General features: G+C 44.4%; 1 protein-coding gene across 2 annotated transcripts in view; it reads right to left on the bottom strand.

The window, feature by feature from the left end:
- MYH10 (myosin heavy chain 10) overlaps positions 1-13098 on the bottom strand; it is a 110406-nt gene that overhangs the window by 42521 nt on the left and 54787 nt on the right. For both annotated transcript variants that reach the window (XM_054222071.1, XM_054222070.1), the window contains exons 6-7: positions 4530-4622; positions 587-650 (exon numbers count right to left, since the gene is read on the bottom strand). In XM_054222071.1, the coding sequence (XP_054078046.1) occupies positions 587-650; positions 4530-4622 (157 nt within the window). The remainder of the gene's footprint in view (positions 1-586; positions 651-4529; positions 4623-13098) is intronic.

Genomic DNA, 13098 nt, shown 5'->3' on the forward strand with positions numbered 1-13098 from the left:
CACAATCATAAATAAAAATAGACCTTAAAGCTAAAACTGAATTAGGCTTCAGTATTAATCGCTAGTAGGTCTCGTGTTAATGAATCTGTGCTGGTATCTAGAAGACCTAAGAAAAGAGAAGGTGTCCCAGCGCTTCCAGCGCCATCACTTTATGATGAGGATCCACCTCCCCCAGGCAGAGCTGCTCCCGCAGCGCCGCCGAGAGCGAAGCAAACTTTGGCACAATACAGTAGCTCAGCTTCTCATGAGAAAGGTGGGGTGTTTTTTTTTTTTTTCCTAAAAACATTCATAGAGCAAGCCCACTTTAAATGGTTTGTCTATTTAACAAACCCTGGGTTTAAGGCCAGTCTGAAAATCCAGCAGACTTCAGAGCGCTAAACTTTGGGGTATCCGGTTTCCGAGCACGAGGAAGCACGCTGACTTTCTGATATTTGATCGCGATTTTGAAACAAAGGAAGAGTTGGATGTTGTCAAAGGCATGTAGAAGTGTGGTAACCTTTCACTGCATTCCAATGAATTTTAGGGTTAAAAGCAAAACAAATCGGGAAACTTGGATTTGACAGTAACGTGGCATGAAGTAGGATACACGTCTCAATGTTGGCCCCAACAATGTAACCAGTAACATCAAAGTTAATCCTAATGAACTTGCCCTGCAAAAAAAAAAAAAAAAAAAAAGATTTTTTTGTAATTGCTAGTTTTATCATTAAGACAACAATGCTGTCTATATAAAAATGTAATTCTTCTTGCATTCATGTAACAAGCGTTTCACACAAGTTCAAACGAAATCTTTCCCCTTCAATGTACTCCATGGAATGTCTTATGCTGTGCACAAACACTTTCTAATGATTAAAGAACTCGTATTCTCGATATGTCTGTAATCCAGACTGATGAAAGACTTCTGGAAAGTGAAGCTCAATTTCTTCCATTGACAAAACATGTCTAAGGCCGAGAGCAACACTTAGATTTTAAGTGCGCGTATTTCTATAGCGCCTTTAGGCACCAAGAAGTTTGCTTTATCGGCAGCAATCCTGGATCCCGGTGTGCTCCTACTTCCATCTCCAAAGCCAGGATGGCTGCTGTCTGCACGGCCTCTCTTCGCTAGCTGTTGGTAAAGACGGGACTAAGAGAGAGCGGATATACCCATTTCTTCCACATAGGACCTTTCTCCACGAAGGACCAACTAAAGCGCACGCTTCCCACACAAAGAGCAGCTCTTGCAAAGAAAGCGGTTGCAAGTGGATCTATTATACCAGTTCAAGCCACATCAGTTGCCCCATCTGATTTGTCACTTGGTTACAAATATTCCCAACAGGACACCAGGCTCCGGCTTGCACTTGGACCGCTTTTATCAGCACCATTACTGTATTTCAAGTTTGTGCCCATGAAACTGTGCGACATTCCCGTGGTTGCAAACACGTGAAGAAACCAGCGGGAATAGCCAGTGACTGCTCTGGGCTCTCCGTTTTCACTGCAACCAACTTCTGCAAGTCCTCTCTCCACGTAGGAACAGGGTCTGGAGATCAGGGAGCACCAGAGCCGTTTGCTAACATCTAAATGCTTCTTTAGACGGTATTTGCACAAAGCCACCTACTAATATTCTTTGTGGAGGCCTTCTGAAAGCACTCTTATAATCAGTATCTAGATCCTCATTTATCTCAAGCCTGACTGATTAGCGCTATTAGTACGTTAAAGTGAATTCCCATCTGGCAGATCCATCCAGCTCAGGGACTGTACTATTGATTGTCATATTAAATATCCTACTCCACAAGCTTGTAGAACACGTGTCCTCTAGCAACAGCCCGCCCCAGTAAGTGTGTATCGGGGGGGGGACGGGACGTGGCCATGCTGCAGCCTACAGAAGTCACTGCAATCATTTCAGCTATTGCAGCTTCTCACCAGCACACCTCACCCTTCTCCTCGCCTGCCCGGATAAAGCCCATTCACATCAAAAAGATTTGTGTGCGTGAGACCCACCAAGTCTCTTCCCCCCAGCCACACCGGTGAGCCCAGAGGAAGCCATAACCCACCCACCAGCCTGATCTCGACCTCGTCGAGAGCAAACCACGGCTCCGTGCCTGCGGTTGTACATCTTCAGCACAGAGTGATTTCTCCAAGTTTTAAGAAAACTGGTGGAACACTTTAAATTAGCATCAATGGTTACTCCCCACTGCCTCATCCGGAGTTTGGGTGGAAAGCCGGTGGCACGAGAAGGACGTGCCAAGGAACCAGGCTTGTTGTCAAAAGCGTGTCCTGTCAGGGACCAGCGCTGAACTCAGATTTCTGACTGTGAAGAAACACAACGCTCTACGCTCAGCTTGGAACTGAAGCATTTATACTTTTTGCTCAGTAACAATTCCGGCAAGCTGTATTTGTAACTGTCACAAAGAAGCAACTGACATTTTACTGAACTCCAGCCAATAAACTCGATGTAACACGCGTGTGTCAGCACTGGCATGTCAAGAGTGGCAGCTGACAACTTCTTCCCCCAGAAGAGGTACCACAGACCCCTTCAGGATGACATGGCTTGAATTTGCCACGTTACATGTGAAAACAAACATAAAGCATTACCTAAGGTCTAGTCAGTGGTTTTTTTCTGATATAATTCAGAACCATTTTACTCTTTCACTCTTAAAAGTTATTTGATTTCTGCTGTCAAGTTACCAATTCCATGAATAAAAATAATTGAGAGGAAATGTGGCCGCTCAACGAGGTGACGCACCAGAAGAGGGGACCCACACGCTTCCAGCTTCAGTCATCACTGTGACCCCAGAGGGGTCACTATCTAGTTTATTTCTAAAAAGCAAAATATTAACACATCCTTTTAGCTAGCACTGGCAAATCTTGCTATGAAATCGTTAATTAATCAGTCAGCGACTGCAGCGGTGGTCATCTAACAGCTGAATTCTGCTTACACCGTCATTACAGAACTACGTACGTGGCTTTGTAAAAACCACATCAGAAGGAAGCATTTAGTTCTGCAATGTGAACCCAATAAGCCCACTCTCCCATCCACTGCGAACGAGAGACTTTATTTCCTGAAACATAAGAAAATACCGCCTTTGGGAGAAGAAAAGAATTTTAAAAACCGATTAGACACTAGCTTTATTTCAGTCCTATCTGGTGTTACCAACAAGGAGGGCCAGGCTGGCATCTTCATGCCGCGTGGTGAAGACTGTCAAGCCTGGACAGGCTGAACAACAGCACTTCTCACTTTGGGGGAGGATATGTATTTTTTTAAGTCAGGTTTTAAAATGGTTTGTTACTGAAGATTATTTCTTTTCTGCATGAGACGACACCATCTGGAGTGCATTATACTTGCTCCTTTACAAAAATAGAGCTGGAGCCATCTGAGTGATTATGTTCCTGATGGCAACGCGGACTTCGATGTAATACAAACCAGATGCTAACATCTTTTAGGAGAAAAAAAAAAGTATCTTCATTAAATTAGTACAAAGTAGAATTATTGCGCAGTGAAACCCGTTGATATCATAAATCTTACACCCAACGTATATATGCCTCAAGCAAAATTGTAAATAATGCATCTATAAAATTATCAAAGTTGAATTTCCGCAGTGTTCTGCTCTCCCTTCTTGACTGAAAAGACTGAGGGATTTAGTCATACGGTTTTCCAGAGTCCTTATCACTGGAGCCGAGTTCATACGTTATAAATTCAAGCAACCGTTGACACGTCAAGGCGGCCAAGAAATCTTTCATTTGTTCGGTAAATTTTAGCCGTGTTCTCACAAGAAAAAAAGATTTAATACCTCCTATACAGTTTTACAGTTGTACTAAAACTATCTTTCCCCTGAAATAGGAGATGGCGCTTTTGATTTCCTCCTTTCAAAGGAAAGGAAGTTTTAAGGAGTGGTAAATAGCTATTCACCCCGAGTTTCACCTCTATTTTTAAAACAATGGAACGCATCAGAAGCGGTTATCTCCCCCTGAAACACGATGTGAAACACAGGGCACTGACCCAACAACAACATCGGCCAGCTACACAAGTGCCCACACCTTGAAAAAAAGTCACGCTGGCTTTTTGAGAAGTTTTTATATGCAAGTTTCGGGCTTTAAAAAAAATAAATAATAAAAATAAATAAATAAATCCATAAAAACCCATCTGATAAGCCAATCCATTGATAAAGTCAATAGCTATTGACAGGAAGGCGCCATATTTAGCCCGATTCCATGCTGGTGCCATACTCCTTCATACTTTACAGTAGCTCAGCAGTAATTTGTGCAGGCGAGCCCCAGCGGAGCTCTACGGCAGTTATATGAACACTCCTGTGAACACTCCTGTGGATTCAAGAACGGTTGAAGTTAGAAACTGGATAAGATCAACACAAATTTTGCCAAGAGCCAGTGAGGATGAGTGTTTGGTGACTCCAACAATGCAAAAAGCATTGTAATAGAACCTGAACGCCTGGAGGAAAGAACAGAGAAAGCTTCCGATACTAATTAGATAAATATCTAAAAAGGGAATTTCTCCATAAACAGATTTACAGACTCTACAGAGAAAAGGAGTAACTCACAAAGCGGGAGGAGTTGTCATTTTTCACCGTCTTTGCATTCCCAAAGGATTCCAGAATGGGATTCGCCTGAAGAAGCTGACGCTCCAGCTCCCCCTAAAAACCACACAAAGAGAAGGACAGAGAGAGATGAGCACAGCGCGACGCCATCGAGGTTCCTGCATTCTGCTGCCTCCTGGCAGGCACGTTACCCAGCTTGTGGCAGCGCTACCACCTTCGGAAGGGGCTTATCATTTTCCCCTCACTTCTAAATCCGCTGATAAGTCTCCTCCAGCCAGTGAAGAACGTGTTTTGGTTGGTTGGTTTTTAGTTTTTAGGGTTTTTTTTGTTTTGTTTTGGGTTTTTTGTTTTGTTTTGTTTTATTTAAACAGGCACACATACACACACAAACAGAGCAGTGACCAAATAGGACTTAACAGATGTTGCAAATCATTGAACACGGAAAAGAAAATTCACATGGAGGGCTAATGAAATTAGGCACAGACTTTGAGTACTTAAGTGGAAAAATCTAATTCAACCGTTTTAAGTTAAGCTTCCTGTTTAGCGATTTGACAATACGGCTACTTTGGGATACCTGTTTTCAAACTGACTTTCAAACCAGCGAAATCGGAATTTTCAGTCAGCCAGCCATTCGTATCCTTGCACCATCTGACCCGAATGCACCTGAGAAACACCCAGAATGGCACAACGGGAACCGAGCGACACCAAATACAAAGACCATTTTCAAATTGCTCAATTCAGCCAACGTCGCTCAGTATGTTTAATGCATTTTTTTTTTTTAAAAAAAACATTTCTTTAAGTTCAAGCCAATGGCTGTAGAAATCAAAGTACTTATCTTAAGGAAATTGCACAACAGCTTTTAGAATGGCTGTCTGTGAGGAGGTCTGGTAACAAAAACAGTCTGTGCTGCTTCCATGAGCCCAGGAGGTACGTATGGACATAGGAAAATATGACATTGTCTTCCTGCTCTGAAGGATGGTTTAAAAAAAAAAATAAAAAAAATTAAAAAAATGAAGCTGTCTGAAATGTAGTTCATAAACCTGCTTTTTCCAATTATTTATAGCGTAGATGAATAAAGGCCCCAGACTGAGCATCAAAGAACGGGAAACGTAAGTCTCTTGAGGCTTCCACGTGAGGTCAGTTCTTATACTGAATTTTTTTAAATTCATTAGTTAACACCTAAAAGAGACTTTTATTTGTATATTGAAACGTATTTCAAGTCCTTCTGGAAACTAACAGCTGCTCGTTCTTTAATGTGACCTCAAGTTATCTGCTCAAAACTTGTTTACTTCCAAATATATTCCCTTTGGGACTACATATTCTCTGAATTCTCAAGTAGCTGAAGAAGGACTAGATGCGAGTCTTAGCCCGGAGCACCCTACGCACTGCTCGGGCCACAGCGCCTACGCGCTATACGATAGGTCTGACACGTTACAGTTCTCAGGAGCACTTTTAAAATGACAGAAAAAAATCCACAACTGGAGAAAAATTTGATCCCTGTTGTAACCACTATATGCACGTCTGTGATTTATATTCTAAAAGCTTCCCATGTAAAGGCATCAGAGAGTGGGAAAGCGTTTGCTCCCACCATTCCTCCCCTTCCCCTCTCCCAGCCACGCTGGCAGCTCCTGCGTAGCCACCAAGTATAAAAGCGAGAAGCTCGCTTACCGTGCTCTACCCAGCTTGAAACAAACCACTTTACGTATAATAAACGCAGCAAGCGCGTCACAGCTTACGTTTCGAATCCTAGCTATTCTGGAAAAGAAAAGCACACTGACTTCAAAAATGTGCCTCCCCCCGCCCCAGAACATCACCGTGCCACTTGAAGCATCTTGCTGCAGACATGCTCTGGCCGTGCTTTAACGTGCCTCTGTGTCCCACAACCTTAATTTGGGTTCGTGCAGAGGAACTTCTGCAACCCATCATAAAATCTTACTCGAATTCGCCAACTGAAAGCAAAAAGTTCTCAGTGGCTCGTTGGGTGAAACGTGGGTGAGACCCGTGGGAGCAGAGCAATGGCAGCCTGGCCGGCCCCCGGGGTTTGCGCTCGCAAGAAGACTTCGTCGCCATCACTGAGGAATGGCAAACCTCTCGCCCTGCGTTAAACGGCTTCCAATTTAGTAGTTTTCATTTTTAGATGGACTGCTTTGCAGCCAAAAACCAATCCTCTTCTTCAGAAGCGTTCAGTGTTTTGGCAAGAGCGTAAATTTGGCCTATGGGCGTATCTCCGGCGTAGCCATCTAAACAGGACTTGGAAAAAGCAGTATGGCAGTATGGTGGGAAAAGTGAAGTCATGCAATACGTCATGCAGGGCAACATGAAGATAAGGAGGGGTTATTGTCTCAGTTTCAGAAAAACCAGCATCCCAGTGCTTCGGTTGGTCGTGAGGCCTGGGTGAGGCAGGGAAAACTACATGCTACTCACATACAACAGGGATCCACTCTGTAGTTCAAAATGACATTGAAACAGAAATGTTAATGGTTATGGCTTACGCTGTATCAACACTTCTGGATTAGCATGTGTCCACTGATATATTTAAAATGTTTGCCAACAAACGGTTTATTTCAACCCTGACATGGTAACTCTAAGCAAAAGGAGGGTTAAACTAAACACTGCTCCCTCTATTTTTGGAACAGAGAAATATTTTAGTAAAAAAACCCTTAGAACGGGCTGAGGTTTGCAAGGAAGGAGGATTAGGTTAAATACTAAGAATGTCTGTAACTTCTGAAAATGAGACCATGGGCTCAGACGCACGATTGGGTTACAGAGGTTTAACAAGTTACCACACACCAGCAAAGGCATCACAGCTGTCCCGGTGATTCCTTTTTGCTTCCAATATACCAGACCCAACTTGAAGTTTCTTTTATTATTTTCCTTTCCGCTACAGTTTAAGTCGCTCTACAGTCAGCTTTCAGAAAAACGTAAGGGGAAGAATACAACCAGCTAAACTGACCCCATGGTCGCTTCTTCAGTTACCAAGCCTTGGTTACACCACACGGAGCTGTTGCAAAGCTTTTTCTTTATTTAAAAGCTCATGTCCATGACAAAAAGGCATCACTTACCATCTCAGGTTAGAGAGTGGAGCATTTACCTTGCATGACACCTGGCAGCAATTGTTTTATCTCTTTCCAAAGTCTTACCCTCAACTTCCACCGAACCCTCCTCTTTCTGCCCCTTGCCGAGCAGGTTCCCCAGCGCCGGGAGCTCTGCGACTCCTGCTCTCGCACAAGAGGGTGGGCTAGAGCTGCCCGACTGCTGCTGCCCTGGGAAGGGAGGGGTGAGGGAAGCAGCAAACAGGCAGCATTATGTCAAGGGAGATGATTCTGCCCCTCTGCTCCGCTCCGGGGAGAGCCCACCTGGAGCACTGCCTCCAGCTCTGGAGCCCTCAGCACAAGAAGGACATGGACCTGTTGGAGGGGAGCCAGAGGAGGCCGCAGAGATGCTGGGAGGGCTGGAGCCCCTCTGCTGGGAGGACAGGCTGAGAGAGCTGGGGGGGGTCAGCCTGGAGAAGAGAAGGCTCCGGGGAGACCTTCCAGCCCCTTCCAGTCCCTAAAGGGGCTCCAGGAAAGCTGGGGAGGGGCTCTGGATCAGGGAGGGGAGCCATAGGACAAGGGGGAATGGTTTCAAACTGAAAGAGGGGAGATTTAGATGAGATATTGGAAAGAAATTTATCACTGTGAGGGCGGTGAGCCCGGTGAGCCCCTGGCCCAGGTTGCCCAGAGAAGCTGTGGCTGCCCCATCCCTGGAGGGGTTCAAGGCCAGGTTGGCCGGGGCTTGGAGCAACCTGGGCTGGTGGGAGGTGTCCCTGCCCAGGGCAGGGGGTGGGACTGGATGGGCTTTAAGGTCTCTTCCAACCCAAACCATTCTGTGATTCTATGACTGGCACAGCAGCTCCAGCCAACCTGGGGAATAGGAGCAGCCGTAGCTCAAACATTATTTTGGGCAGCAACACTGAACAGACACCACGTCGCTCACACCATTTATCCTGGAAATCAGGGGAAACACTTGATTTCAGAAGATGGTTGGTTATGCCAAGCTTTTTACCCTTGAGATTAAAGTCATCATGTTCCCTGAGAAGCTATAAACATATTCAGACAACACAGTAGGTTAATCAAAAGAATTCTGTAGCTTCCATTAATCTCTCTTATTTAGTACTTTGCTTAATATTTAAAGAGGTGTTCTGCACTCTCTCAGCAGCACGCTACCCAAGCCTACGCACAGTCTACTGGAGAAGGGCAGCTGGAGAGAGGGTGACCCTGTGAGGACACAGGACAGAGCGACGTCTCAAATGCGATGAGAAGTGCTCTGCAATGCTGAGGAACTTGTAAGCTGGTCACCAGTCCACTCCCTCAAAGCCAGTTAAATATTTCCAAAGTTTACAAGTTTGTATACCTCTACAAGATTTCCCACATGTTATAAATACAAATTGACAGAAAATAGAAGAATATATATCAGTTTGCCTACGTAACTTTAAAAGCAGAAAGAAAAACACTTGCCTGATGCTTGACGGGTTTAGGTGATTCGGGCTGTCCATTGCAAACAAACAAACGCATATGTTAGCAAGCATTCCAGCTGCAAGTCACATCCCAAATTATTAATGTCAGTAGGTTTAGTTTAACTATATACTCACTTCAGAGAAACGGTTCAAATTAATTTTAGAAGAGAAGTTATTCGTTTGTCATTGCACGGGGAAAAAATACCAAAACCTGTATTTGCGCAAAGGATTAATTCCAAATAAAACACGAGATGACAGATGGACCTTGAGCAGCACAGAAAAAGGGCAACAGTTTAATTAGCTGGGCACTTCTTTCCTCAGTTCTGCCAAACAGCAACAAAAAATAAACCCACAGCACCAAGGAATTTTCTCTACAGCCTCAGTCACTGCAAGGTGGTCTTCTACGGATAAGGTGATAATTAGTCTTCTAAAATCAGAAAGGTTATGAAAGAACCAAGAGGAAAGCACTAGTTAAGGCGGCTGGGGGTTTGGTTTTGCACTGTACTTCAAGCGTTTAAGAAATGCAAAGTTACAATCAACACAAAAGCTTTGTTTCTTTCCTTCAAGAATGACCATCCACGTGAGAAGCAGCAAAATCTTACAAAACTGGAAGACCCTGAAATTTTGCCAGGAAGAAGGGTGAAGGGCACAGGAATGTAATAAAGTAAAACTAAAACCCACTCAAAATCCACATTTGCACAGTTTATGCAGAAATTGTCAATTCCATTATTATTTCCTTGGCTCAGTTTGCAAGTTCAATAATTTTGAGTTTCACATCAGAGCGCCTCGGGGTGGGGAAAGCATTGTGGTGAAACACAATCCCCCCCCCCCAAGAAATTTTCATGCCAAGCCAGATGCGCACTTCCGCTGTTTATGTCTATTATTTTAAACAATGAGCACTGGTTTAGCGCAGAATATCAAATTTTGAGAGAGGTCTGTAAAGCAGCTGGCAAAGGTTTGGTTTACGCAGCTCAGTGATGTGAATTTTGCAAAGCGGCGTCACACCTGCTCAGAAAACAACTCCGGCATCTAAAAAAAGGTTAGATGTTTCAGTGTGAAACTACCGCTCCTCCGGTAACCGCTGGATAATAGGCACACCTAGGAAATGAGGAGGCGTTCCGTTTGCTTGTCTTCAGCCAAGCTGAATTGCTCTCTTGGGGTGTCCATTTCTGTCCTCGCTTCGAAACAGAACTGAGCACAAATCAGACACACGTTTAACTTCTGTGTTCAAATTAGGGCAGTTAAAGCTCCTCTGGGAAATCCTCACTAAGGGGAGCTTCAATCTCAGCGAGCCAAGACCTTCAAAACCAATTATGTTTCTTTTGAAATTAATAAAACAGATTAAGCAATTTAGTATTTCAGCTACAAAGGCAAATGCAGTCACTGAAAGCCATCATTAACCTGAAAGTACCAGTAATTACGTTACGGTTGGACTCAATGATCTCAATGTTTTTTTCCAACCTAAATGATTCTACGATTCTATTTCTGAAGCTTAAAATGGCACCGCCGTGAGAGCTGAGCTTTAGCGACAATAGAGGGAGTCTGGGGTGGGAAGGCTTTTGGGGAGAGGGGAAGGGAACAAAAGCCTAAGTCTAATTAGACTAATTAGTCTAAGTCTAATTCTAAACCAGAGGTACATGGCAGCAGGATGACTGGAAGTGGATGGATGCAGTTATTTATAGAACTTAACATACTGCCGGACTTCATGCATTTGACCATGAATAGGGTCCAGGTACGTCCACAGTCAACAGGAACGGCTGAGGGCACCCCCAGCCTCACGCGGGCTGCAGGACACGGCAGTCCCCGGGCAGTAAGTGACAAACAGCACTTTTCCTTCTTTTGGAAAGCCATGGATGCAACTGAATTTTATTTTTTTTTTTAATTATTTCTATATTTTGCACTGTTTGTAGACTAGAGAACTCAAAAGTCAGAATTAAGACTCACTAAACCACATTAAAGCAGCTCTAACACATGCATTAACACTATTTCACTACCTTCTCTCTTCCCTATCTCACTTAGTACATATGGGGGTGACGAGCCCAAGCTAAGCAGTTTGGAAATCTCCTCCCTACCCTCCTTGCTTAATCCGTCCAAAACCCTCTCTAGACATATCAGCCGCCTCCTCGTGCTCAGCAGTTACCCGTCCTTGCTCTCTTCTTCGCCTTTTATTCTAAATATCCTTTCCTCCACACCTCCTGAGCCTACAAGAGAATAATTGGGAGTGAAGATGAGAGGGGCTCCTGCGCGTGGCCTAGGAGCATGGGACAGCTGACCAGGCCAACAGACACCAGGGTGGGTCTCCTTTGGTCTGAGCCACCCGAGCTCAAGCACAATGGTTGCCTTTGTAAAGCTGGCCCATGCATGGCACAGTTAGCAACCGAATAAACACAATATACTTGGTGCTGGCAAAATATTCAGATTTACCGGCAAAGCTCTTAACACTACCACCCCACTGCCCGCAAACGCTTTAGAGCTCAGATTTGTTGGATATGAAGCTAAAGCTTTCCATTATTTACAACAGATAGTCTCCATCTTCTCTCCCACGCTACAGGCCAACTAGGACTGTCCATGCGTCAGTTCTGATGCTCAACCAAGGCCACCACAGCCAAGGAGTCAGGCTCGTTCTCATCCCACCTTCAGGCTTTAGAAGAGGTTATAACTCACTGCCAAGCACTTCTCCCCCCCCTCCATTCCTTGGCTCTAGAAAGCCCAGTCTCTATCCCTAATTTAAGGGACTACTTTAGTCTCACCAACTCTGGCAAGCCCCACAATTACTAAAGCTTCTCTTGGACATTTTTACCATCAGCACCTACCCAGGCTTCCTACTGCAGTGCCCAAGACAATACCTTTAACATTCTTTGCGATTAAACGGGAAATGAGACAGTGCGGCTACAGATTCAAACACTCAAAATTTAGGAAGTGCTGGTATAAAGGCTGTTCAGGGCTGTAATTCCACCCTCTGTGGTTACAACGTGTTATGGATTCCACTTCCCACAGGAGCCCTGTCTGAGGAGGACACGCCAAGGACTCCTCTGCTGGTGCACAGTCACCAGCTGTTAGGAAAGGGGGCTGTTGGGAAAGAAAACGGCCATGGACAAGAAGCTGGATGCCAAACATGACGAGGACGTCCAAGGGGTGGGTAGAACTCCTACGTGATGCTCCTCGCCTGAGCTGGGCATTTCACAATCGGTGCTGCTGGAGAAGGCACGTGGTGACGCAGCAGAACATCAGCGCTGCTTGGACACGGCCTGAGCTGTCAAACTGGGGGTGACATTTGTTTGAAATACTTTTACAGCACCGTCAGGCAAAACAGACAAAGTTAACTCTGGACGTCAGAACAGTGTTGGGAAGATAATTATTCATTCATCAGCGTACAAGTTGCTTCATAAAAAATATACTCCATGGAGCATTCAGAACCGTCTCAGTAACACGCATGTCACTAACACGTATTTGTAACAGGACGGATAAAAATAAACCCACGACTAGCAGTGTATTTAACATGCGTATTCAGCGTCTTCTGCGTGCGCAGGAGAATGTGACGGTTGTACAGATGGGTACCATGGATCACCACCAGCCCTCCACAGTTTTCTAATAAATATGGGATCGGCAACAAATCAGGGTTGCCTCTATAACCCCAACTCTGACGCTTCCTAACTTTTGAGTGTTAGGTGTGTAAGTTAAGATATTCTTGGTTTGCAATATATAAATAAGAATGAATTGTTACGGAAAAGGAAGACACATTTGTGTTTTCAAAACTGTTTTGGTTACATTTTTCATAAACGTTTGCTTAATTCAGTGCTTACTGTGGCTCTGTAGTGAATGAAGTGCACGATCAAAGCATTGAACTTTCACTCAGGACACTACTCTGTTCTTTTTGTTGTGTTTAAATTATGTTGTACAAAGAAAAAAATGGTTTTCCACAGTCTCAGTTATCAATGGTTCACAAAGCAGATCATTACAACAACCATCTTAAACTCTTTTGAGATGAACACCACCATCCCGTTGCAGCTCAATCAGCGATTCCAATTGAATTAGCTAACGCTGCATTAAAAAGGGCAACTCGTCCTTCCCTTCACT

Source organism: Rissa tridactyla, chromosome 15 (genome assembly GCF_028500815.1).
Source record: "Rissa tridactyla isolate bRisTri1 chromosome 15, bRisTri1.patW.cur.20221130, whole genome shotgun sequence".
Classification (NCBI taxonomy): domain Eukaryota; kingdom Metazoa; phylum Chordata; class Aves; order Charadriiformes; family Laridae; genus Rissa; species Rissa tridactyla.